A 22,909-nucleotide genomic window follows, 5' to 3' on the forward strand; every position below is an offset into this window, starting at 1 on the left:
TCATCTCTTCTCCTGCCCCCTCACTCCATCATACAGGGCTTTGGCAAAGCTTACACGGCTCCGTATCCACGTCAGCTATCTCCTTACTTCTGTCCTCCCTCACTTGGACCTTCGTGAGATCGGGTATGATTCAGAACAAGTGGATGGGATCCTGTACACGGTGTTGGAGGCAAATCACATACTGGATTGAGCACCAGACTGTATACCCTTCTCTTGTCTTCTGTCTGTTCTCTTTTCCCGCCCTTCCCCACATCTCTCTCTTTCTCTCTCTTACCTTTATGCCTTATATAGAGAATCTCTGTGTAAATCCTGGCTCATAACAAGTCTGCTTCTTATCAGTTTTGGTGTGGAGAAAGAGGCCAGTTTAAATAGGCTTTCAAGTCTTGGAATAGAAAAGCAATAGTCACCAAGGTCGGTGACCTGAAAGCTTTAATTTTCATGACCTGGATACGTGGTCTATTTTATATCTTTTCTGAAATCATTTGTATGCATGAAGGTTAAATCAATCAGCAGATACTGGGTACCAGCTGTTTTTAGGTAAGCTAACACGTATAACTCATGTTTGCAGCCTTCGAAGGTGTAACAATCTAGTTCGAGATGTAAGACATACATCACATTATACACAGAGGTGTATGATATGTACGACTGAGTGGCACAGATGTAACAGTGAAGATCTGAGGGAGGAAGTTCAAGGAAGGCACCACACCAGAAATGGGACCTAAATTAAGGCTTAAAAAATGAGCCTGGCCACACTGTCAATGAGTGATCTTTAGGTGTTAGGACTATGGCTGACATTTTTCTTCTTCCTATCTTCTTGCCTTTTTCAAATTTTCTATATTAAACTTGTTATTCTTCCTCCGTTGGAAAAAAATAAATTGTTTTTAAAAAGATCAAGTAGGCTCGAATTTGAATATCAAATGAGGGTTTATGTGAAAATATCAGGTAATGTTACATTTCTAATTTATATTAAATTTAGCATTACCTCTGGAAGAAGAACAGCATAAACAAAGGCATAGAAAAATTCAGAATGTGAAAAATGTGTTTGATAGGAATGGTGGGTTATTGTAAAGGGAGCTAAGATTGTATCATGATCCACTCACCCGCTTTGGTATTCACATTTTAAGAAGGGATTCTTGAAAAACAGCAAACCTACAAGGTTTAAATTTAAAAATATATTTATCGTCAAATGAATGGAATTTCAGGCAGTTGGGGAAGTATTTTAGAGTGCAATCTTATCTGATGTCCCTTGGAACTTTTCAGGCTAATGCTGAGTGAGGGGTATACTAACAGAAATAGTAAAACATATTCTCTTGTAAAAGGAGACATTGTATTCATTTTTTATTGTGTTTATATAGCACATACTCTTCAAAGAATTCAAGGTATTTTTCAAAAGACATTGAACAATGAACACATAAAAGTATACCAACAGTAAAAAGTAGGAAGTAGAGAAGAAACAATCAAAGGAAGTTGGGATCAAGCAGTGGCAAAAGGATTAGCTAGTCCAGAGGAAATGTCTTGGATATTTGTTCTGTTTCTCCTCCATAGTTACTTCAGAACACTTTTCCAAATTAATTTTCCCTCCTTTGAAAGGGGGTCTATTGTAGACACCCCAGTGGGACTGCAGGGAATGAGGGGAGGCCAGATCTTGGCTTCGTCATTAGAATGAGTACTTAAAGATATCCCCTGGCCCCTTGCCCTCCACCTCACCCCAGCTCTAGCTTGCCATATGATGAATTTTCATGTTAGACATTTGGATTATGACAGTCAAGGACGCAGTTGTCTAAATGTAAATAGTGCTGAGGGAAGAGGAGCATGCTCAGCCATGCTTTCAGTGAGATGTATTCATCAGATGGGGGCTGTGAGCATGTGAGACTTGGCACAGAAAAGAGTGCGGATGAGAGTCTGCTGCAGGAAGAAAATTCAGACCATTGAAGGCTCTGCCTGTGTGTTTGTTGGGTGAGCAAGGGATCAGAGTAGGAAGGTGGGTAGGCAGTGAGGCTTTAAAGGGAAGAAGGTAGGAAATTTGAACTCATCTTTTCTAGTGTTTACTTTTAGCCCATTCCCTGGTTTGTGGTCCTGAGCCCACACTCCTTTTTCCAGCACCACTCTCTGTGTGAGTCCATTCACTTCAATACCAGAGTTACCTCGTTTTACCTATTTACTACGAAGCCATGCCAGCAAGAGATTTGCTTGATAGTGTTAAATCCCACTGTGGAAAGATTGCAAAGTATCTCCCAGCCTTACCAGAGGTTATGATCTAGTGTGGTTATGATCTCAATGTCTTCTCAAAAGACATTGAGAAGGAAAAAGCAGATGCTTCCTCCTGGCTTTCCTGTTAGGTTAACATAAGCATAGTTCCCCTTTGAAATGTCTCCCAAATTTGCCCTTTAGCTTTCCATTACCATGATCAACGTTTAGGTTATTACTAAAATAACTTATTACTTCATCCCTTGATGATCTAAATAAATTCTTAAATGGCCTCCCTTGCCTCCTGTTCTCCCTCCCCAATCCACCATACTCAGTGTTACCAAATTTTGTTTTTTAACAACTTCATCAGGTCAGGCCTCTGCTCAAAGACTTGCTAGTGTTCCCAATTGCCCACCAAGTACAATACAGATTCCCAAGGATGGTGCTCAAAGCCCTTTGTGATCTGGCTTCAATCACCCTTTCTGCAGTCATCTTGTAACATTCCAGATACAAGCCACATTCCATCTAAACTGAATGATTTTCCAGTTTCTGAACATGCCTTTGCATCTCCACCTGTGCGATTTTATTCCCTTTGCCTGGAATGTTTTCCCTCATCATCTTTCCTTTGGCTCAAATGCCAACTTTTTCCTGCAAACTTCTCTGATTAACCCAGCTAGACACAAAATTTCTCTGTAAACATTTAAGTTTTGTATTATTTATAAGGCTTTTTATCACAAACATCCTTGTCCTGTGCCTACTTGACGTTTACACTTACATGCCTCATTAAAAATAAACAGCGATACACCCTGGGGCTGTTCCCCTTCTCTAAGTTTACCTCATCTTAGAAAATGGCACCCCTACTCATCCAGTTGCATAAGCTAGAAACCTGAAAGTCATCCTTAATTTTCCTCTTCTCTCACTCCCCTCATCCAGCCAGTCAACAAGTCTATCAGTTCTACCTCCAAAGTATGCCTTCACTCTCCTCAATTTTACTACAGCTACCTTAGTCCAAACTGCCATGATCTCCCATGGGATACTATAACTCCTAGCTGGAGTCTTTGCTTCTACTCTTGTTCCTACAATTGTCTATAGACGGAATGATTTTTTTTTTTTTTTAAATAAGTAATAGATCATGTGATTCCCCCACTTGAAACTTTTAAATGACTTCTTATTGGCACTTAGAATAAAATCCAAACTGCTTACAGTATCCTACAAGGCCCCTGCCTACTTGTACTTCGTCTCTTGCCACCTCTTTTCAGATATGACTTGCCCCCTGGCTCACTGTAGTCTTCCTATGGGCACATGTCAAGCTTTACTTACTTCAGAGACTTTACCCTGCTCTTCCCTCTCCCCAAGCATACTTTCCCCATACTGCTCCCTCCGCTAGAATGCTCTCATCTCCAGTGTTGGCATATAGCTGGCTAGTCTCCAGCCTTCAGGTCTTGGTGTGTCACTTCCTCAGACAAGCATTCCCTGGCAGCCTTTTGTCTCCATCTGCCCTATTATGCTATCACTGTTTCCTGTTTTCCTGAATTCATAGCACCTCACAATTTATCATGATGTATTTGGTCATTTGTTTTCACTCAACAAATATTTATTGGGTACTGACTGTGCCATGTGATATACAGTGGGGAACACAACACACATGCTCCCCATCTGCGTCCCTCACTAGTAAATTCCATGAGGGAAAGGGCTATGCCTGTTTTTGCCAACCACTGTATCCTAGAGCTTATCATGGTACCTGGGATCTAGGAGGTAATTAGTTAATGATGGGAACTGTGTTTTGTTCATATCTTTATCTCCCCAAGGGGCCTAAAACAGTGCCTTGTTCATAGAAGAAGTTGCATAAATACAGAATGAGTGAGGTAGATGATAATCCTGGACATTCAACTTGGAAAATGAAAGACTGAGATAATAAGTGCTATAGGTTATAAGGGGCAATCGGTTTGAGCTAAAGTGGCCTAGTGTTTCTCTCTAGCTGATCTTTGGTATGGATAGATAGAAAGGCTACCAAAGGAGAACAGGTATTATGGGTATGCTTTACTACAAACATTCTCAATCTTACCAAAAGGAGGCTCCCTGGCATGCAATTTTTAAATACTATAGAACATAACCAGGAGATGTCTGGAGAGACCAGATCTTGAGAATGAGAACTAAAAGGAGGAAGAAAGCATTCTGCAGAGACATCTGTTCACTTTTTCCAAGAGTGGTGATAGTTTGCATCAAGAGAAGAAAGGAGCTATCCTCAAGAAAGAACAGACAGAAGAAGTCTCTAGGAAACAAGTTCTGGGCCCCAGGTGGTCGATCCGTGTTTGTTGGATGAACTAATGGGCACCTGGTTGAGGCTTAGACCAGGCACCTTGTGGCCCCAGGGAACAGGAACATTTGCTTACCCAGGTTTAGCGATTACAAATTATCTGGGCTAACAATTCAGAGACAGAGGCTTAATTGCAAGTGCTTCATTCCCAGACGCAGTCTTCTGATAGAATGTCTTTCAGATTCTGTATATGAATTCAAACCCTTTTCTATAGTACTATATTAGGAGTGAAGCACAGAGGTCTACTCAGGAATGCTGGGTGTGATCCCAGGCTAAGTAACGTTTAATGTCCTCCAAAGAATGACTTAGCTTTGTGAAAAGGACATCTTATATTATAACTCGGGACTTATATTAGGCAAAGGGGTACATTCAGGAACAATACTTTCTGAATCAAAATTTAGAGCACATGTTTGGATAATAAATTAGATAATTGAAAGAAGAGCTGACTTAGTCTTGTGTATATGAAAGCTTTAGTTACCAAGTGAGACATAAATGGCATTTTCTTTTCTAATTGCATTTTAGGTTTTGGGGTACATGTGAAGAGCATGCAAGATTGTTGCGTAGGTACACACATGGCAGTGTGGTTTGCTGCCTTCCTAATAGGAAATAAAATCTTCCAGAAGAAATTTGTTTTATTACTTGCCCCCATCACTAAGCCCAAAGTTTTGATGTGAATCACCAGAAATTCCCAACCCAATTTTAGATAAAATTGTGCAAATGTTGGGTGCTTTCAGCATACCAAGCACCTTCCATATATCTGTCCATTGTGCCCTCGAGCAGGCAAGATGACTATAGATAGAGGCTCAGGAAAGTGTTCTAGAAGGTCTGTTCTTCCAGATAGGCCCTGGAAACCTGGCAGGATTGGAAAGCTGAAGATGTGTGGGGAGGGTTTTGCAAGTATAGGGAAGAGTAAGCAAAATCATAAGACTGGGTGGGGAGTGAATACAGAAATATCAAGAGGGTTCCAGAGAGTGGATTGTTCAATGTGAAGCAGTAAGGAACAGAATCAACCAAGGGCTGGGAAATGCTGGCAAGAGGGCCTATGCTAAACCTGCTTTATGAATTAGGATGAAGTAGCTGTTCAAATCTCTCCAGTTGTCCCCAAATTTGGGATGTTAACTGCAGTGTGTAGTTACCTTGGACTGATCTCTTTAGCAGTGAGACCTGATTAATCATGGATCTGTTCCAATCCATATGGTCACAGATCTGGATGAAAGCCACCATTATCCCTTCCCTCTCCAGCTTCTCAGGTCTGCCTTTCCCCAGGCTTCCCACATTTTACAAGTAGAAATCCACCCAAGGTCTTCAAGTTATTTCAGCTTTGGTGAAGAATCTTGAGGAGTTTTGGCCTGGGAAAGACCATTCCCTTGATAACATGGATTCAGATCTGTGGCAGAAAATACACTTCATTGTCTGCCCCCTTTCTCCAAAGACACACATTTTGGTGCATCTTTGACCCTACCTTTAGGTCACCAATCTACTTATTCATTACCCGTTTGTTAGCACCTACTGTGTGCCATGAACACTCTGAGAGGCAGCTCTCATCCACATTTTACAGATGAGGAAACTGAGCTGTAGAAAATTGAAGTGGCTTTCCCAAAGCCACCCAACTAGAGTGCAGAGGCAAAATTCAAACCCAGATTTGTCTGACTCCAGAGGCCAAACTCACTGCTTATTACACCATACTGCCTATCTTGAAAATGATTAGTCTTGTCTTCTTCCTTTTAATAGGAAAATGCTAAAGCGAGCCCACACGAACAGGAATTTCCAAGGAAGACAGTTTCACAATCCCACACAATGTTTAACTGCCCTCATGATGAGGAAATTGTTCACTTATGTAACGAATATCCCTCCAAACAACGTGGAAATTCATTTACGCTTGACTGGGTTTTTCACTCACGGATGTCACTTGGCAGCTTTCCTGATACCCAAACAGCCATCAGGATCCTATTCTTACACTCCAGGAGGTCTTGGACTTGCTGGCCTCTGCCCATGGGTGTTCTCACTGGCTGCTTTGAATCCCCTTCTCTAGACAGTGCTGAGTTGGACAAGTCTCTTGGGGAGTGAGAAAGTGACACTTGAGAACATACTGGTTTATTATTACACACAGAGAAGTAAAATTAACCTCTGGAATTGCCAACAGGAGCACGGCACCACCTTTCTCATCCTGTCTGCCTTTTCCTTGATTTCCACCTTGCCTCTATTTTTAAGCTATTGAATCGTTTTGGTAACGGGTGGATTACTCAGGGAAGTCCCCTGCTCCCTCAAATTCCAATGTTCATTGTCTCTGAATTTTGGTTTGATTTTTTAAATCCACTGAACTCATCTTTTCTGGCTCCTTTTAGGCTGAACTGAGAAACTAGTTCAAATGCTGGTGTTAATGCCTGATCTGTGGCTGAATGCGTTTCTTTTCCCAGCCAATATATTTGCTTTTTAACCAAGGTGTTCAGTGCCTTTAAGCCAATGGAGTCGAGTCTTCACAGTATCATCAGATATCCCTTTGTGGGGGGATCCATCCTCTTGTGTTCCATTGGGCAATTCCAGACATAAATATAGGTGAAGAGGCTGCAAAGAGCATCTCCTCTGTAATTCTTGTTTAACTGGCCTTTCTTCTGAGCAGCCCTTGGTTGAATATCACAGACTCTGAAAGCACTGGTGGAGAATAGGAGCTACCACTCAAATGCTGGCTTGTCCACCACACTACTCGTACTCATTTGGCATCTCATTTCACATCCCATTAACCCCCGTAGTATCTTTTTTAAAGCATGTGAGCATTCTTAGTGTTATCTCCACAAGGTCATGAGAATTTTCAAACAGAAAGTTCTTCCAAGCCCCCAAGGAAGTGACCTGTGAAGCAGTGAAGCAGTGAGGTTGTCATTCTGGAGGAATGGGACGTCAGGGAAGACAGGAAAGCAGCAGCTCTCTCCTGAAATGGATCTGATGATGCTTCCTTGCATGGTGTCTTCCTGCTTTATCTAGCCCTAAGACATTTCTGCTTGTCTTTGGGGGTGAGGAAGCCCAGAGCAGGGAATTTAAGTGACAGTTAGTGAGAACTTCTTGAGCTACAATTCCCAGGAAACTGGTGGGCTGTGGGAGGGAGGAAGTGGTCAGATTATAGCCCCTGCATCACTGTGCCTGATGACAGCCTGTTAATATTTTATCAGTGATTACATCGCAGCATATAGTGAGCCACCACTTAGGGCAGAAGAGAGAGATAACCTGTTAGACTTCCTGTTTGAGATTCTTTTCCCTCTTGAGATAACAGAACTTCTCATCAAAGCTGGGAGCCGCTTGGGCAGGGAGACCAGTGTGGGTGAAGGCCAGGCTTCAGCCAGCTGAGGAGAAGCACATACACTTCCCGGCCTGGGCCTCTGTGTTCCAGAGTGGGCTGCCGCAGGCACAAAAGAATCCCCTGCCCATGGCCCCAGGGCTGAATGGGAGGGAACAGGTGGCCTTGCAAGGCCTCATCACCTTCCTTTAGCACTAGGCCTACTCTTGCATGTCCCCCTTCTCCCACGCTTGCCTTTCTTCTCTGGTCCAGAGCCGAAAGGTCCCTTGCTACCTGAATGGGCACTGCCTCTGCTGCCCCCAGCAAGTTCCAGAGTCTTGTGCAAGGGAAGGAGTTGAGGGAGGAAATCCCGAGCCCCAGGGTCACTCCTTTTAGAGCCACATAAGGGTCCTGTGAGGTAAACTCAGAAGGATTCTGGATTGGCTGCACACATGTCCCTGCTACCTTCTTAGCACTGCCTCTCCACCCGAGTCTTCAATTTCCCAGAGTCCTTCCGTTGAAAGAAGCAATTTCAATCATCTGTTCCCTACAAACTCATGTAGTGCCAGGCCCTCATTTCATATAGCCTGGAATTTAAGGAGACTTATAAGACTATTTTCTTAGCCCTTGACAGCCCTATCTTACGTCACTTTTGTTCTGTCTTTCACAGGACAGCCCATATGCTGCCTTGTACCACAGTTAGGTATGCATGTCTTATCTCCTCTAGATGAGCTGTAAGCTTCTGCAGGGCACAAACTTTATCTTGTTTACTCTCATCACCCTCAAAGCCCTTTGCACATTTCCTGACAGAGTGAGAGTCCAGTGAATGTGGGCTGGCCGACAGATGGCTGTTTGAATGGCTGCACAAAGGTCTCCCTGAAAGTTGGAGCTTGCCTTTCCACTAAGAAGCCAGTTTCAGTCCTCCTTCCCCTACTAATGATCACATAGCAGTGGGTCACTAGGGCTCCAAGGGGGAAGAAAATATGAGTCACGTTATTATCAGAGGAACAAGAGAGGGCAGAAACATCTCTCCTTGTGCAAGGGTCAGAGCCGGAGCATAAACACGGTGGCCTTCACTATCCCCTGGGTCTGTGGCTAATCTAAATTACTTTATGGGGGAAGGCAATGGGGTGAACTGAAAAGTGTTTGCCCTGAACCCAGGAGTCAGGAATATTTCTAGGAAACTAGAGCAAAGCCTTTCTTGCTCAATCAGCTGGAGGGAACAGTTGCTCTTTGTTAGGTCTTCCCTGGCTTTTCTAGTTGAGGATGAACTTCTAACTCCTTCCACTGAAACTTCCCAGATTAACAAAGGTAGGAGGACCCCCAGGCCAGCCTTCTTCTAAGATAAAGGGAAGCTCTTTGCTCTGTGTCCAACAAAGGTGCTTATATTCCAGTGGCAGACAGGAACACCAAGCCTACAGGAGTTTGAAGAGCACATGTCCTCATACACCTTCTGAGATCAGAATCCTGGGCCCACGTTGCTGTGCGAAGTTTCTAAACTTAACATTCAGACTCTGACACTGTGACTTGAGTGATTTTACTCACATTTCTGGGCCTCCATTTTGTTTCTTGTAAAAGACTGGCTTCACTGGGGTATGGGAGAATCCAGTGAAATCAGTGGATCTGCAAATGCTTTGGCAGCCAGATGGTGGGTCATCAGAGCCCATACCAGACTGCTGTCCACTCAGCATAGCAGAGCCAGCAAGGTGGCTCTGTCTTCCAACCTCCAGTGGCCAGCCCCCAATCAAGGGTTCTGGGGTTCTTGGTGCCAGACCAGAGACATGACTTGTTAAGCTTTTGTCTAGAGAGCCCTCTCTCTCTCCCCTTATTCCTGCCTGCTGCCATTCCCTCTAAATGGACTTGGATGCTGACATTCTAGCCTCTGCACCAAAGAATGATCACTTCAGAGGTGGAAGGGTAGTGTCTGATACAACAGGCTATGTGCTGAGGACCTCTAGATCCAGGGGATAGTTAAGCTGAATCAGGTAGGGCCCCATTATTGTCAGCGTTGCCACAGTGAACACCCTTATGAATGGGGCTTTGTTAATTCCTAGTGAGGGTAGAACAGGGACAAATCATTTGCCTCCCAAACTGCCACACCTTCGGAGTTAGGGGAATCGAAACTGAGGTATTGTGTTTTACTCAGTGTAAGCCTCGTATCCCCCTGGTGGGACAGCTAGCTGGGCCCAGGATGGCCAGCATGGCAAGAGGGGGCAGTTTCAGGTAGTACACTTGATGATTTCCCAGATGGCCCTCATGGGCAACCAGAAGAGCCTATGTGTTCTTCTTGTTACCTGGCTCACTGTGAATTATTTCCTCAGGCAGCTTGGGGACATCTGCAAGGCTCTTCTATTGGCTGTGAATAGTGTGGGATCAGCAGGGTCCTAGTTTGGGAGTCAGGAGACTGAGGGAACTAACACCATCTGTTTGGCCCTGGGAAAATCTATTTACTTGTGTGGGCCTTAGTTTCCCTGTCTGCCAAATGCAGATGATCAGATCCATTTCATCTTCCTCATGACAGTTGTTCAGAGAATGAAAGGAATAAATACATCATCGTTTAGCAAATAACTGAAAACAATTGTTATGAAAAGGAAAGAGCCCTGGGCAAGTTCAAGAGGTTGGAGTTGCCTTGGGGAGGAGGTTATGCTTTGTAATTATTTCTAGTAAAGTCTAGAATTATTTATCCACCCTGTGAAAAGAAATGCCAGTTTCCACCCTCCCCTCCCCTTAGCCGAAATCCCTCCAGTTTCACTTGCCCGTTCTGGGCCCCTTTTAATCAATAAGACAGTTACTCAATCAACAAGTGTTTATTGATCACCTACTGTGTGCCACTGTTACAAATAGTCTGGGGGAAACAGAGAGGTCTAGGATATAGCCCTCACCCACCAAACAGTTTACAGTGTATTTGTGAGATTGGACACACAGACACAAATAATGATCCATGAAAAATTGTGAATGCTAAGCATCAGTAAGCAATTTACACATTGAGGGTTGGGAGAGGGTGGAGTAGGAGAGGGATGGAGTGATCAGAGCAGGCTCAATGAAGGAGGTGATGCTGAGCAAGTTCTCCAAGTCTGAGTAGGACTTGGCTACGGGGCAAAGACCTTCCAGTTTGGGAGAGCAGCTGGAATATAGGCAAGAAAGTGGACATGTGAAAAGCATGTTACAGACAACATATGGGCCCTCTCTGCTGACACTTGGGTTCGAGGAGGTGTGCTAGAGTTTTTCAGTAGTCGGTCATGCTGAGACTGGTGAGGGAAAAAGTCTTTGGTATATGACCTCCCACTCCCACTCCAGGGGAAAGGGAACATTTTCAGACCTTAGAGGTGGAACTGTCTTCCTGGGAACCATTCTCCACTCTCCCACCTCAGCTGCAATCCCAGGCAGCAGTGCAGCTATCACTCAGATCATGGATACAACATGGTGGGCATGGATATGCCATGCTGGAGCCCTTGGATGCCCTCTAGCCACTCTGGAACATCTTCTGATGGACAGTGGGGGAATCTGAAGGGGTTTGCCTGGTGCTGTAGTATTTCAGAGGCTCTGTAGTGCTCTGTGGGTGGACCCTGGGGGGCCTGATCTCAGTTGAGCTGATTTTCCATTATGCCTGAAGACATTCTAGGGGGCTGCCTCTTGCTGGCACAGTAGAAACACCCACTGGAGCCACCATACACATCCACACGGCTTCTTAGACACTAAGGTTCTTACTCTTTCTTGGCTAGCATCAAGGAATGGTATCTTCCTCAGTAGATACACTGCTCCACACTGTGTGTGCACTGATCCATAGATCCCACACTGTCATCCCCCAGCCAAAGGCAATCTCTAGAAAAACTGGTTCACTGTTTCTAAGGAAACCATTGTCTATAGCCCTTAGCCTTGTGGTTTAGGCAGGAAGCCAGGTCAGGTTCCCCAGAGGGAGGCAGGGGCTTCAGTGAAGTTGTGATCACAGCTTCTGAGGCAGTTCCTCAGTGGAGTCAGAGTCTGCTGCCACCTGAGCTTTCCACCAGATCTTTTTTCCTTTCCTTGAACTTTCTTCAAGCCACAAGCTCAATCCTCTGACCACAAATATAAGGGAATTCTGGAAAGTACCCTGGGAAATGGGTTCTGCTTTATTTTATTTTATTTTTTTTTTTAATGTCCCAGGCTGCCTTCCCATCCTCCCATCCTATATCCTGCTTTCTGTTCCCTGGATACCGTGGGATGGCTTTATTTCAGTTCATGCACCATTAGTCTGGACACTGTGGAGTCATAACAAGAGTGGGATGGAGGTTTCAGGGCCAGCCTGTTTCTTTGGAGGGAGGCTGGATAAGTAGGTTAGAACAATGTCCATAAACGCCACCGCTTCTCCTTCCCATCCCCAGCAATGAGCTAAGAGCCAATTCAGCCAGAGAGAGGGTCTTTGATCATAGAGGTTCAGTCTGTGAGATGTGATTAGTGGGTGTGGGGATGGAGTCCCAGGTAAACCAAAGGGCAAAGGGATCATCTGGGGCCTGGCTCAAAGTAGGGGAATGGGGTTTCAAGTTGAGGGCTGGGGACTCAGGGAAGGGTGGCGGCAAGGTGAGGAAAACAGAAAGGTTGGCATGGCGAGCATCTTTGGCAATTCAACTTGCATGCTGTTACACTAGCCCCCATTTCTGCCTTTGCTCAATCCAATGCCCAAAGTCAGTTTGTCCTCAGCAGCACCTTCTGACGATCCAGTGGTCATGTCCCTCACCTGTGGTTCTCGGGGTGCTGTCCACTGTTTTTCACAGACCCAGCCACCCCCCATCTCTGGCCCCCGGTTCTTCACACATACCCTGTCAGGCTGTAGGAATTGAACTCACTCTTGACTTTGGGAGGTTGTTGACCAGGTCTTGGAGAACTCCTCGTGGCAAGAGGTTGGGCTTGGTAGGCATCATAGGAGTTGGAGCGATTTCTCTGGGATAAGCAGGAAAAGCAGATGATGACTCCAGCTATCAGGGAGAACAGGGAAGAAATAATGCCCAGGTAAAGAGCCTCTCCAATCTCAAATTTCATGCTGTCAGGCACCAGTGGTGAATAGAAGTCCCGCAGGATCCCATGAAGATTCCAAGCAACAGGAATGAAGCCCAGGAGGCCTCCAAGGATGAAAAAGACTCCACCTGCTACTGCCACTCTGTCTTTGGCTTGGGATTCCTGGCAGAAGACCGTGCATCTCATGCCCACCACAGAGATAATGCAGGCCAAGGAGGAGATTGCACTGGATGTCACCATCATGGCCTGGGCAGCCTGGATGTCGGTGGGCAAGCCCAGAAGTGTGCTATAGATGTCACACTGGGTGATGCCTGTGCTGTGTGTGGCACACTCCATCCAGAGGCCCTTGGAAAAGCCGACTGCTGTCACAATGCTGGCACCGACATAGGAACTTGTTCTCCAGCTGGGGAGCAGCATGGCGACCAGTGTGCCCAAAAGCCCCAGAAGGCCTAGGATGTAGCCCACAAGTTGGAGGCCAAGAGAGGCCATGGCTGACCTCACCGTAGAACCGTCTTCAGGGACTGCTCCCTTGTCTTCAGACTGAAACTCTTGCTCCTGGATGCCTCTAATCCCTCATTTCAGAGTCTCTCTGCCAGGTCGACTTCTCTCCTCCTTACAAGTGTCTGTGGGTGGCCACAAGCAGGCTCAAGAAGGCATGTAGAAGACCTAAAAAAAATCCATAAACCTGATTAAATATTGACCAGAAGCTTATGAGAAACCAGAAAATGCTGGATGCCTTTTGACCTTTGTTATCTTTAAAAATAACACATGAGAAAGGAAAAAAAAAAAAAAACTTTGAATGTGGAGCCAAAATGTCATCACCTCCTGCGTAGGCACATGCCTTAGGTTGGCATCTCGACAAAGCCAGGAGCCAGACAGGTGGCTGCCTTCCGGGAAGGTGATGATGGCAGTGGCGGTTGTGGTGACTGTGTTAACTCAAATGCTAGTCTCCACGGCCTGCTGTTTAATACGTTGCCAAGCAACAGTGCCATAGGGCCGCTCAATTGCAGACTGAGGCCAAACTGCAGATTGCATCAGGAGGAACAGATTCTAGAATCTAGCCTTGGACTCCGGCTTGTTAGAGGCCTCTTGAATCTCCAGGCTAGTGGCCTAGCCCTGAATTCCCCTGCCCATGGTGAAAATCTTCTCCAGGGCAGATGAGGGTAGGCAGTAAAGCCTTCTATCCATAGTCTGAGAATTCAGATCCTCCCAGCCATGCCCAAATCCCCCTCTGTAGCCTAGCCTAAGGCCTTCTGCATGTGTGACATGCCCAGACATTTCCTGTCCAGTCTCCTAATAGATGCCCCCATCATTAGCCTCTTGGGTGATGAGGGAGCACTCCAGAGCAAGGGTTCTAGGACTGAGAGGGAGCCCTGAAATTCTCTGGGCAATCTGTTAGGGGCACAAGGGTCTGCCACAGAGGAAAGGGAAGCTGTTCTAGAATATAGGGCTTTGCATGAGGCAGGCATCTGAGTCAATGCTCTGGAATCTCAGAGCCTTATAGGATTTTGCAGCATTCAAGGATCCCCCAGTGTTGCCAAGATTCAGGACACTAAGGGTCAAGGCCACACCTCCCCATTCTCTACAAGACCCTCTGACCCACTAATTTTTCTTTCTTTTTGAGACAGGTTCTCACTTTGTCACCCAGGCTGGAGTGCTGTGGCATGATCTTGGTTCATTGTAGCCTCGACCTCCTGGGCTCAAGTGATCTTCCTGCCTCAGCCCTCCAAGTAGCTGGGACTACAGGTGCACAGCACCACGCCTGGCTAATTTTGTGTGTGTGTGCATTTTTTGTAGAGACGGGGTTTTGCCATGTGGCCCATGCTGGTCTTGAATTCGGGCGCGTAAGCAATTCGCCTGCCTCAGCCTTCCAAAGTGCTAAGATTACAGGCATGAACCACCATGCCCAGCCTAACCCACAAATTTTTCAGCCCACCACAATCTGGCTATTGCATTTTAGCCTTCTTCAAGGTTTCTCTTTTTCTATTCATCTCTTAAATGTGAATATTCTTCAGAAGCCCATCCTTTTCTCAATTAACATTCTGTCCATGAGCAAACTCATCTGCCCCCATAACTTAATCTACTACCCATCCACTGGCTCTCCCAAATGTGAATTTCCAGTATAGACCCTTCTGAGCTTCAAGACTGGCAGAACAATCACCTAGTCAGTATATCCACAGGGAAATCTCATAGACATCTCGAATTTGACACGTCTGAAAGAGAAGTCATCACCTCCCCCATGCAGCTTTCCCCAGACAGTTCTTCTCTGGGTTCTCTGTGGCCGCTGAATGATACTTTTATCCATCCCCTTGTGCCAGACCAAGATCTGGAAAGTGATCTGTGGCACCTTTCTTGTACTTATCTCCTGCATCCTTTAGTCGCTATGTCCCACCAGTTCTACCTTATGCATATACCTCAAATCCATGGTTCCTCTCCATCTCCATTGCTACTTCCCTAGTTCAGAGTTACAGCATTATTTCCTTTTTTTTTTTTGGACAGAGTTTTGCTCTTGTTGCCCAGTCTGGAGTGCAGTGGCATGATCTTGGCTCACTGCAACCTCCACCTCCCAGGCTCAAGCAATTCTCATACCTCAACCTCCCGAGTAGCTGAAGCTACAGGCCCACCACAATCCGCCACCATATCCAGCTAATTCTGTATTTTTAGTAGAGACAGGGTTTCACCATGTTTGGTCAGGCGGATCTCAAACTCCTGACCACAAGTGATCTGCCTGCTTTGGCCTCCCAAAGTGCTGGGATTACAGGTGTAAGCCACTGTGCTTGGCCTCATCATTCTCTTTCACCTGGACTATAGCAACAGCTTTGTAATTGGTCTTTCTCCCAATTCATTCTCCACATTATTGCCAAGGTGATCTTTCAATACATTAATCTGATCAAGTCACTATTCTACATAAAACATTCCAGTGGCTCCCTATTTCTAAAGGGTGACGTCCAAACTTGCTTGTATTCCATGACCTCTCAAGCTTTATCTCTTGCCATTTCTATCCTCATAGTCTATACTGTTGTGGAACTAAATTACTTCTAGTTCTTCAATCATGCCATGTGGTCTTTTGCTCCCAAAGAGAAATAGAACAGAATGTTCCATGCAGAGTCCCACGTATTCTTCTTCCTCTGTTTAGTGCCTTCTCATCTTTCAGGATTCAGCACAGATGTCTCTTACTGTAGCTTGGGTCAGGTAACCCTCATGTCTATTCTTACAGTATCTTGTGTTTACTTCCATCATAGTAATAATAATAATAATAATAATAATGGCAACACATGTGTAGTGTTTCTTATGGAACCATTATAAGCACTTTATACATGCTAACTTATTTAATCATCGCAAGTTTTTTTTTTTTTTATGGTAGGCACTAATAATCCTTATTGTACAGATGCAGAAACAGGCAAAAATAGTATATTTTGCATTATGTTGCAATTTCCTGTTTAAACCCTATCCTTCCCTATTAGCCTGTGAGCTACTTGAGGGCAAGACTGCATCTTATTTATCTCTGTATCTCATGTGCCTTACACACTGCTTTACCCAGAGCAGCAATTTAAAAATTTTCTTCTTCCTCTTCTTCTTCTCCTTCTTCCTTCTTCTTTCTTTCTTTCTGCCTTCCCTCCCTCCCTCTCTCTCTCCTTCTCCTTCTTCTTTTTTCTTTCTCCTTCTTCTTCAATGGACTCTCACTCCATCACCCAGGCTGAAGTACAGTGGCATGGCAACCTCTGCCTCATGGGTTCAAGTGATTCTCCTGCTTCAGTCTCCTGAGTAGCTGGGCTTACAGGCATTCACCACCATGCCTGGCTAACTTTTGTTAGGCATGTGTCACCATGCTTGGCTTTTTTTTTTTTTTTTTTTTTTTGTATTTTTACTAGAAATGGGGTTTCACTGTGTTAGCCAGGATGGTCTTGATCTCCTGACCTCACGGTCTGCCCACCTCGGCCTCCCAAAGTGCTGGGATTACAGGCATGAACCACCATGTCCAGCCCAAAAACTATCTTCTGAATAAATGAATGAAGTTGGTAAAGAGATTTGAGGGGCTCCATATGACTACAATATGGGGTCTTTCCAAATGAGTCAACAACGCCTCAGTGTAAGGGTCATTGAAGTGCTGCCCAATGTTGGAAAAGACGACTGAGAGAGGGATGTGGGATCAGATGAAGAAAGAGGTAAAGGGAGAGAGAAAGACAGAGAGCAGAGCTTCACTGTCTTTATGTCTTTCATTTTATATATATATATATTTATATATATATAAATATAGTGAAGTGAAATAAATATATATATAAATATATATAAAATAGAGAAATAGCTTCACTATTTTTATATATTTATATATAAATATATTTATTTATATTTATTTATATATTTATATTTATATTTATTTATATATATTTATATTTATATATAAATATATAAAAATAGTGAAGCTATTTCTCTATTTTATAACTTCTATATTTATATTCACATTATATATAATGTATATATTATATATATATATTTATATATGCATTTGTGGAATATTTTGTCTCTTCAACCAAATTCTAAACAACTTGAGGGTGAAAAAATATATATTAAATGTCTATCATGCTTCTACAGCATTGGGCACATGATTGATAGTCAATATGATTCATCAGCATTGGAAACACCAGTGCCAGTGTTGATGCAAAGCAATGCAGAGCAAGAGCCAATAAATATTTGATGAGTTGAGATGGAGACGTAGTTTGAATCTCACCTTTGTCACTCATCTGTGGTGTCAAGAAAGCAAGTCATTTTTGCCATTGGCTTTCTTATTGCTGACCTTGGCACAATTGTACCTGTCCTGATCATGACTGTGCATCTCATTGTGGCCTTCAATGCTGCTTGGAAATCCTGCTTCTCCCTGGTAAACACCCCCCTGATGACTACTTCAAATATTTACTTCTACTTTTTGAGCTCCCTACCCTACCTCCTCCTGATGCAGTTATTACTTCTATCTTGATCATTCTCTTTGCAGCCAAGATCCTTAAGCCATTCATTATTGATGCCTCCATTTCTTCACCTTCCCACTCACTCCTCTGCCCTCTGCAGTCTGGCTTCTGCCATTAGCCCTCCACTGAAAATATTCTCACCAAAGTTGTCAACTCTTTTCTTGTTCCAAAATTCAGTGATTATATCTCTGTCATTTCACCTTGTCTCTCTCCTACATAAAACTATCTTCTCCCTTGTTTTCTGTAGCACCACTCCATTTTACCTACTTCTCAAAATGATTCTTCTAGTTTTCCTTTGTAAGTTCCTCTTCTGCTCACTCTTAAAGAAGTCTAACTATCCATCTCTGTCCCTCTATACCCCTCAGGTTTCATTTTGACTTGTAGATGGCTCTTCTTATTCTTTGCATTCTCCATGGGTGATCTCATCCACTCTGTCTCCTATCAGTGACTCCTGAATTCATACCTCTGCCACAGAGTTCTCTCCTGAACTCAAGATTTGTGTAGTTAACTGTACTTGGATTTGCCCTACCTGAATGTTTTCATGGCCTCAAATTCAACATCTGCAAAGCTGGAATCATCTTCCCTTTTCTCTCCCCATCCTTAAAATGCTCCTCATGGAGTGTTTCTTACCTCAGTGGGGCATCACCCCACAGTTAATAACCCAAGCCAGTCATCCTTGCTTTTCACCTCTTGTCGACATATAAATAATAATAATGTACCATCAGGTCTGCCTTCAAAAATAGATCGTGATTCCATCTACTTCTTTCTGTGGCCACTGCCCAAACCATAGTTCAAATTATGCAATCATCATTTCTTGTTCATTAGGAAATCTCATAGACACCTCAAATTGGTCTCTCTAATTACGCTTCTACCCCAATCCGGCAATAATGAGTTACCCATCCAGTAGTCAAAGATCTTTGTAAAGTTGAATTCAAACTGTGACTGTCTTGTCACCCTTTGCCAAGCTTAAAAATCTGCAGGTGCTCTTAAGTGTTTCAGAATGAAGTTCAAACTTTGCCAGCCCAGGAAACAAGGAAAGCCCTCCATTATTTCACCCCTGCTTTTCTTCACAGTCTCATCTCACACCATTGACCTTCAACCTCATGCTTTATGCTCCTATACATACACATATGATCCAGCCAAACCTAAGTACCTGGATTTCTCTGACTTTGCCTTTCTCTCTGTCTCCAGGCCCTTAAGCATGCGATTATACCATCCACCATTTGCTTGGATAATTGCAAGTCATCCTTCAGGATTCATCCTTGCCTTGAAACCATCTTTGGGCCCTCCCTGCTGCTTACCCAGGCTGGGTTCAATACTTTTCCTTTCTTCTGCCTGTTTGTATCTGAGATTTTAGTGAGAGTTGATGAGATATCTTGAGGTTTTCAAGGGGAAGATCTACTGCTTGGCAAAGGAGCAGCTCCTGCTTCAGCCTTCCTGGGATGGCAGCAGAAGAGCCAAGCTTGAGTTGCCCAAGGAAATCAACAGTGTCCCCAAGAGGAAAGCCTCTCCCCAGAGCCTGTCATAAGTAGCAGTAAGTAGGCAAGTATTTTGGGATGAGGGAGAAGGCAGAGTCAAGAAAATGCCATTATTGAGGCTTGGAATCTCTAGAGTCTGACTTGGCATAGCAGCATAGCTGAATAGGATGAAGAACAAATTATTGGAGCTTATTCGAATGTTAGAAATGGCCCCATGGGGGAGGTTAGGGGATGGTTCAGCTTTCTGCCGGAGTTAAGAAGACCAGTTAAATGGCAAGTGGTTGGGTGGTGAGCCAGGCTGGATTCAGCCAGGTTTTTGTTTGTCTGATGAGCAGTAGAGGTGAAGGCAGACAGGGTTTAAAGGGTCCTAGAGTCAGAATCAAAAGATCTAGCTTCTTCTTGTGTCAGTTCTGGAACCTGTTGAGGAAGTCCCGTAGCTTATCTAGGCCCTAGTTTGTCATCTCCAAGATTTTGAGTCTCAAATAAAGCCATGGGGACAGGAAGCTACTCTGACAAATATGGAAGGCTGAAGAGCTGTTATTAGAAGCAGGCAGCTTTAATGGAAACCTCTCTTAGAGGGATTCTCCTAGAAGCCAAATGCCGGCTGCTCTGGAGGCACAGAGAACTCCAGGCCTTGGCAACTGAATTTGTCTTCTGGGCATGTGGCCAACATACTCCATGGCCCAAGAACTGGGCAAGAAAATTTCACTTAGGATCCTTACCTAATCTTCCCTAGTGGGGAGATTGGAGCTGCAGAAGAGGATTAGGAGGGTCAAGACTGACCACAGCTCCTGACTTAACCCCTTCTCACCTGGGCACTTTCTCTGCTATTCTCCCCATCTCTTGCTCCAAGAGTCTTGTGCATGGTACTCCTTCTTGGCGGTACCCTCCTAAGACTACATGGGACAGGACACTAGGGGCTCCCAGGCTCAAGGAAGGAACTGATGTGGCCTTCTGGGGGTGATGGTAACCACCAGAGCCCTTTTCTGTCAGTCAGCCTCATTTCTCCATCCCTTGATCTCACTGCCCCTCATAAGAATCTGAGACACTTGCCCCCTTCTCTTAACCTCACTCCCAGCTGCCAAGGGCACTAGTAGGTGGCAAAGCCATTCTCCTGAGGCCCTACTTTCTCGAAAGTTTGTCCTTAGAGCAGTTCATCTTTCCTTCTGCATCAATTGATTGTTGGCAGTTGAGAGAATTGCATCTGGATTGAGAGATTTTCTAAATTGTTTGAAAAAGAAGTTTATTTTTCTCCTGATCATCAAAGAAAAGCATTCTTACTTTAGAAAACTGGAAAACACAGAAAGGCAGAATTTAGAAAACAAAAATAACCTACCATCTCCCTAGCCAGAAGTGCTGTGAATGTTTTGGTTCCAACTTCATTTTCAAAGAGGGCACTTAAAGAGAGTAATGCCTCAGTCCAAAGAAGGAATTTCTAATGACACACTTGCAGATGAGTTGGGGAGAGTCAGTGAAGGGCTTCATGGGGAAACTTTATGACCTCACTCAGGAACCCACCTTCTGTTACCTCCCTGAGCCTTCGTGCCAAGGAGGGCACTGGAGCTGGCAGAAGAGAGTGCCCCTCCTCAGCCCCCTACACTTAGGCAGAGAGGTAAACTGTGGCTCCCTCTCTCCAATTTTTATCCCAGTCCTTTTAACCCCCCAAAAGCAGAAAATATCTGATTTGGAGAGTGCTTGCCCTGGTCCTGAAGTTGTAAAGACTAGAACCTTTGTGATAGCTTTGAGGAAACAAATACCATCACCCCAAATGCCACTGGAATTTCACCTCCCATACCCTTCACTCAGAAACCCAAGGTGGCCCAGCCTGACTCCACCATGGGGTGAATGGATAGTGACTAGGAAGGAAGAGTGCCCATCTCAGTGAATTTAAAAGGCAGCAATTATATCAGGATGGAGATACTTACAGGGCAGTTCTTTGCAGAGCCTTGGAGGGGGCGATGCCCCTGGAGAGGGAGAAAGGGATCCTGAGGGAGGGGAGCGAAGTGCAAGCGACCACGGGCTGAGGTGATAAAGGATTTCTAATCATTAACCACAGCTTTGCAAAATCCATCTGCAAATCTGAGCCGTGGGTCGGAGACTTATTACAGATCAGAATTAAACCCCTGGAGGCTGGGAAAGATTGAGGTACTTTAAAAAAAAAAAAAAAGGTTTGGTGGGTTTTGTGTGTATTTTTTTTCCTGTCAAAAACTCCACTCCAGCTGGGCTTTTGTGTGGTGACCTCTGTGAACCCAGGAGAGGCCTTGTGGGGAGGGGGATTTGGCCCAAGAAGGAATTCAGAACATTCCAGCTTTGAGGGTGGTGGGAGGAGGGGGCTCTGTCCTTCCAATTAGGTGTCCCTGGCTAGCAGCCCTGAAGCCCAGCAGGGAGTAAGCCGCATAAACACAGCCCTGGTGAGCCAGGGCCCAAGCAGCCCTGCACGGCCTGCAGCCCCACAGATTTTGCTACTCAGCTTGATTCTCTGGCAAGTCCTCAGCCCTACCCCACCCCTCAGGTTGATCCCAAGGCTCAAGGGCAAACATGGGTACTGTAGGTTCAGACTTCGAGTTCAAAGAGCAGGTCCCCCAAGGTGGAACTGAGGAGACCAGCATAAGGGCAGGGCTCCCCTTTTAACAGCACTTGGCAGTGCCATGCAATATGCCATTTAAGCCTCTCAAAAGTGCTGTGGAGGCCAGGCACAGTGGCTTACGCCTATAATCCCAGCACTTTGGGAGACTGAGGTGGGTGGATCACCTGAGGTCAGGAGTTCGAGAACAGCCTGGGCAACATAGTGAAGCCCTTTCCCTACTAAAAATACAAAAATTAGCTGGGCGTGGTGGTGTACACCTGTAGTGCCAGCTACTCAGGAGGCTGAGGCAGGAGAATTGCTTGAACCTGGGACTTGGAGGTTGCAGTGAGCCAAGATCGTGCCACTGCATCCCAGCCTGGGTGACAGAGTGAGACTCCGTCTCAAAAAACAAACAAAAAAAACAACAAAAACAAAATGTGCTGTGGAGTAGAGTACAGTGACTGGGTTTCCTCTCCCAAAGCAAAAAAAAAAAAAAAAAAAAAAGCTTTCTTGTTTTTTCTAAGTAGAAAAATACTAGATGCTATTGAAAAGAATTCAGACAATGAACTGTAAAGAAGAAAATAGAGGTCCTCATGCCACTAGCCAGACATAATCATTGCTAACATTTTTATGTATTGTAGAAGATATCAATAGGATTTGTTTTATAAAATTGAATCACATTATACCTACAATTTATGTAACCTTCCATCATTTGTAAATAATATATCATGGGCCTACTTCCAAGTCAATTAAAACACAGAACTACATCATTCTGTCATGGCTGCACTGCATTCTATCATATAAAAATACGATTTATTTAATCATTAACTACATTTTGTTATTTTCATTTTTGACTACTATAACTTAGCATCATCTTTGTGTATAATACTGACAAAGTCTTAGGAATAGAATTGCTAGGTGAAAGAGTGTGCATGCATTAAAGGTCAAGACAACATATTGCAAAGTAGGACGGCCATTAGTATTTCCAGATGAGGAAACCTAGGCCCAATGAGATGAAAAGAGTTGCCCAACATTCCAATTGAGCAGTAATAGTTAGACCTGGAATCTAGGTCTGCAGATGTCTAGCTTGGCAAAGTTTGCAGTGTATCACACTCCCTCCCTCCCAAGGATTCCCAT

At 44.5% G+C, this 22,909-nt stretch overlaps 2 protein-coding genes across 3 annotated transcripts in view; one reads left to right on the forward strand and one right to left on the reverse strand.

Moving 5' to 3' along the window:
- The window catches only part of MORC4 (MORC family CW-type zinc finger 4), a 64,069-nt gene extending 52,040 nt beyond the window's left edge, over window positions 1–12,029 (forward strand). For both annotated transcript variants that reach the window (XM_039464143.2, XM_039464144.2), the window contains exon 17: window positions 37–12,029. In XM_039464143.2, coding sequence (XP_039320077.1) covers window positions 37–190 — 154 coding nt within the window. In that variant the 3' untranslated portion in view covers window positions 191–12,029. The remainder of the gene's footprint in view (window positions 1–36) is intronic.
- On the reverse strand, window positions 10,565–21,231 carry CLDN2 (claudin 2). The gene is made up of 2 exons (XM_003935885.4): window positions 21,132–21,231; window positions 10,565–13,430 (listed from the first exon to the last, which is right to left on the reverse strand). Exon 2 carries the CDS (start codon window positions 13,251–13,253, stop codon window positions 12,558–12,560), a length of 696 nt encoding a protein of 231 aa, XP_003935934.1. The 5' UTR covers window positions 13,254–13,430; window positions 21,132–21,231; the 3' UTR covers window positions 10,565–12,557.
- Window positions 21,232–22,909: the final 1,678 nt, after the last annotated feature.

This window comes from Saimiri boliviensis, chromosome X (genome assembly GCF_048565385.1).
Source record: "Saimiri boliviensis isolate mSaiBol1 chromosome X, mSaiBol1.pri, whole genome shotgun sequence".
NCBI classification, from domain to species: Eukaryota; Metazoa; Chordata; class Mammalia; order Primates; family Cebidae; genus Saimiri; species Saimiri boliviensis.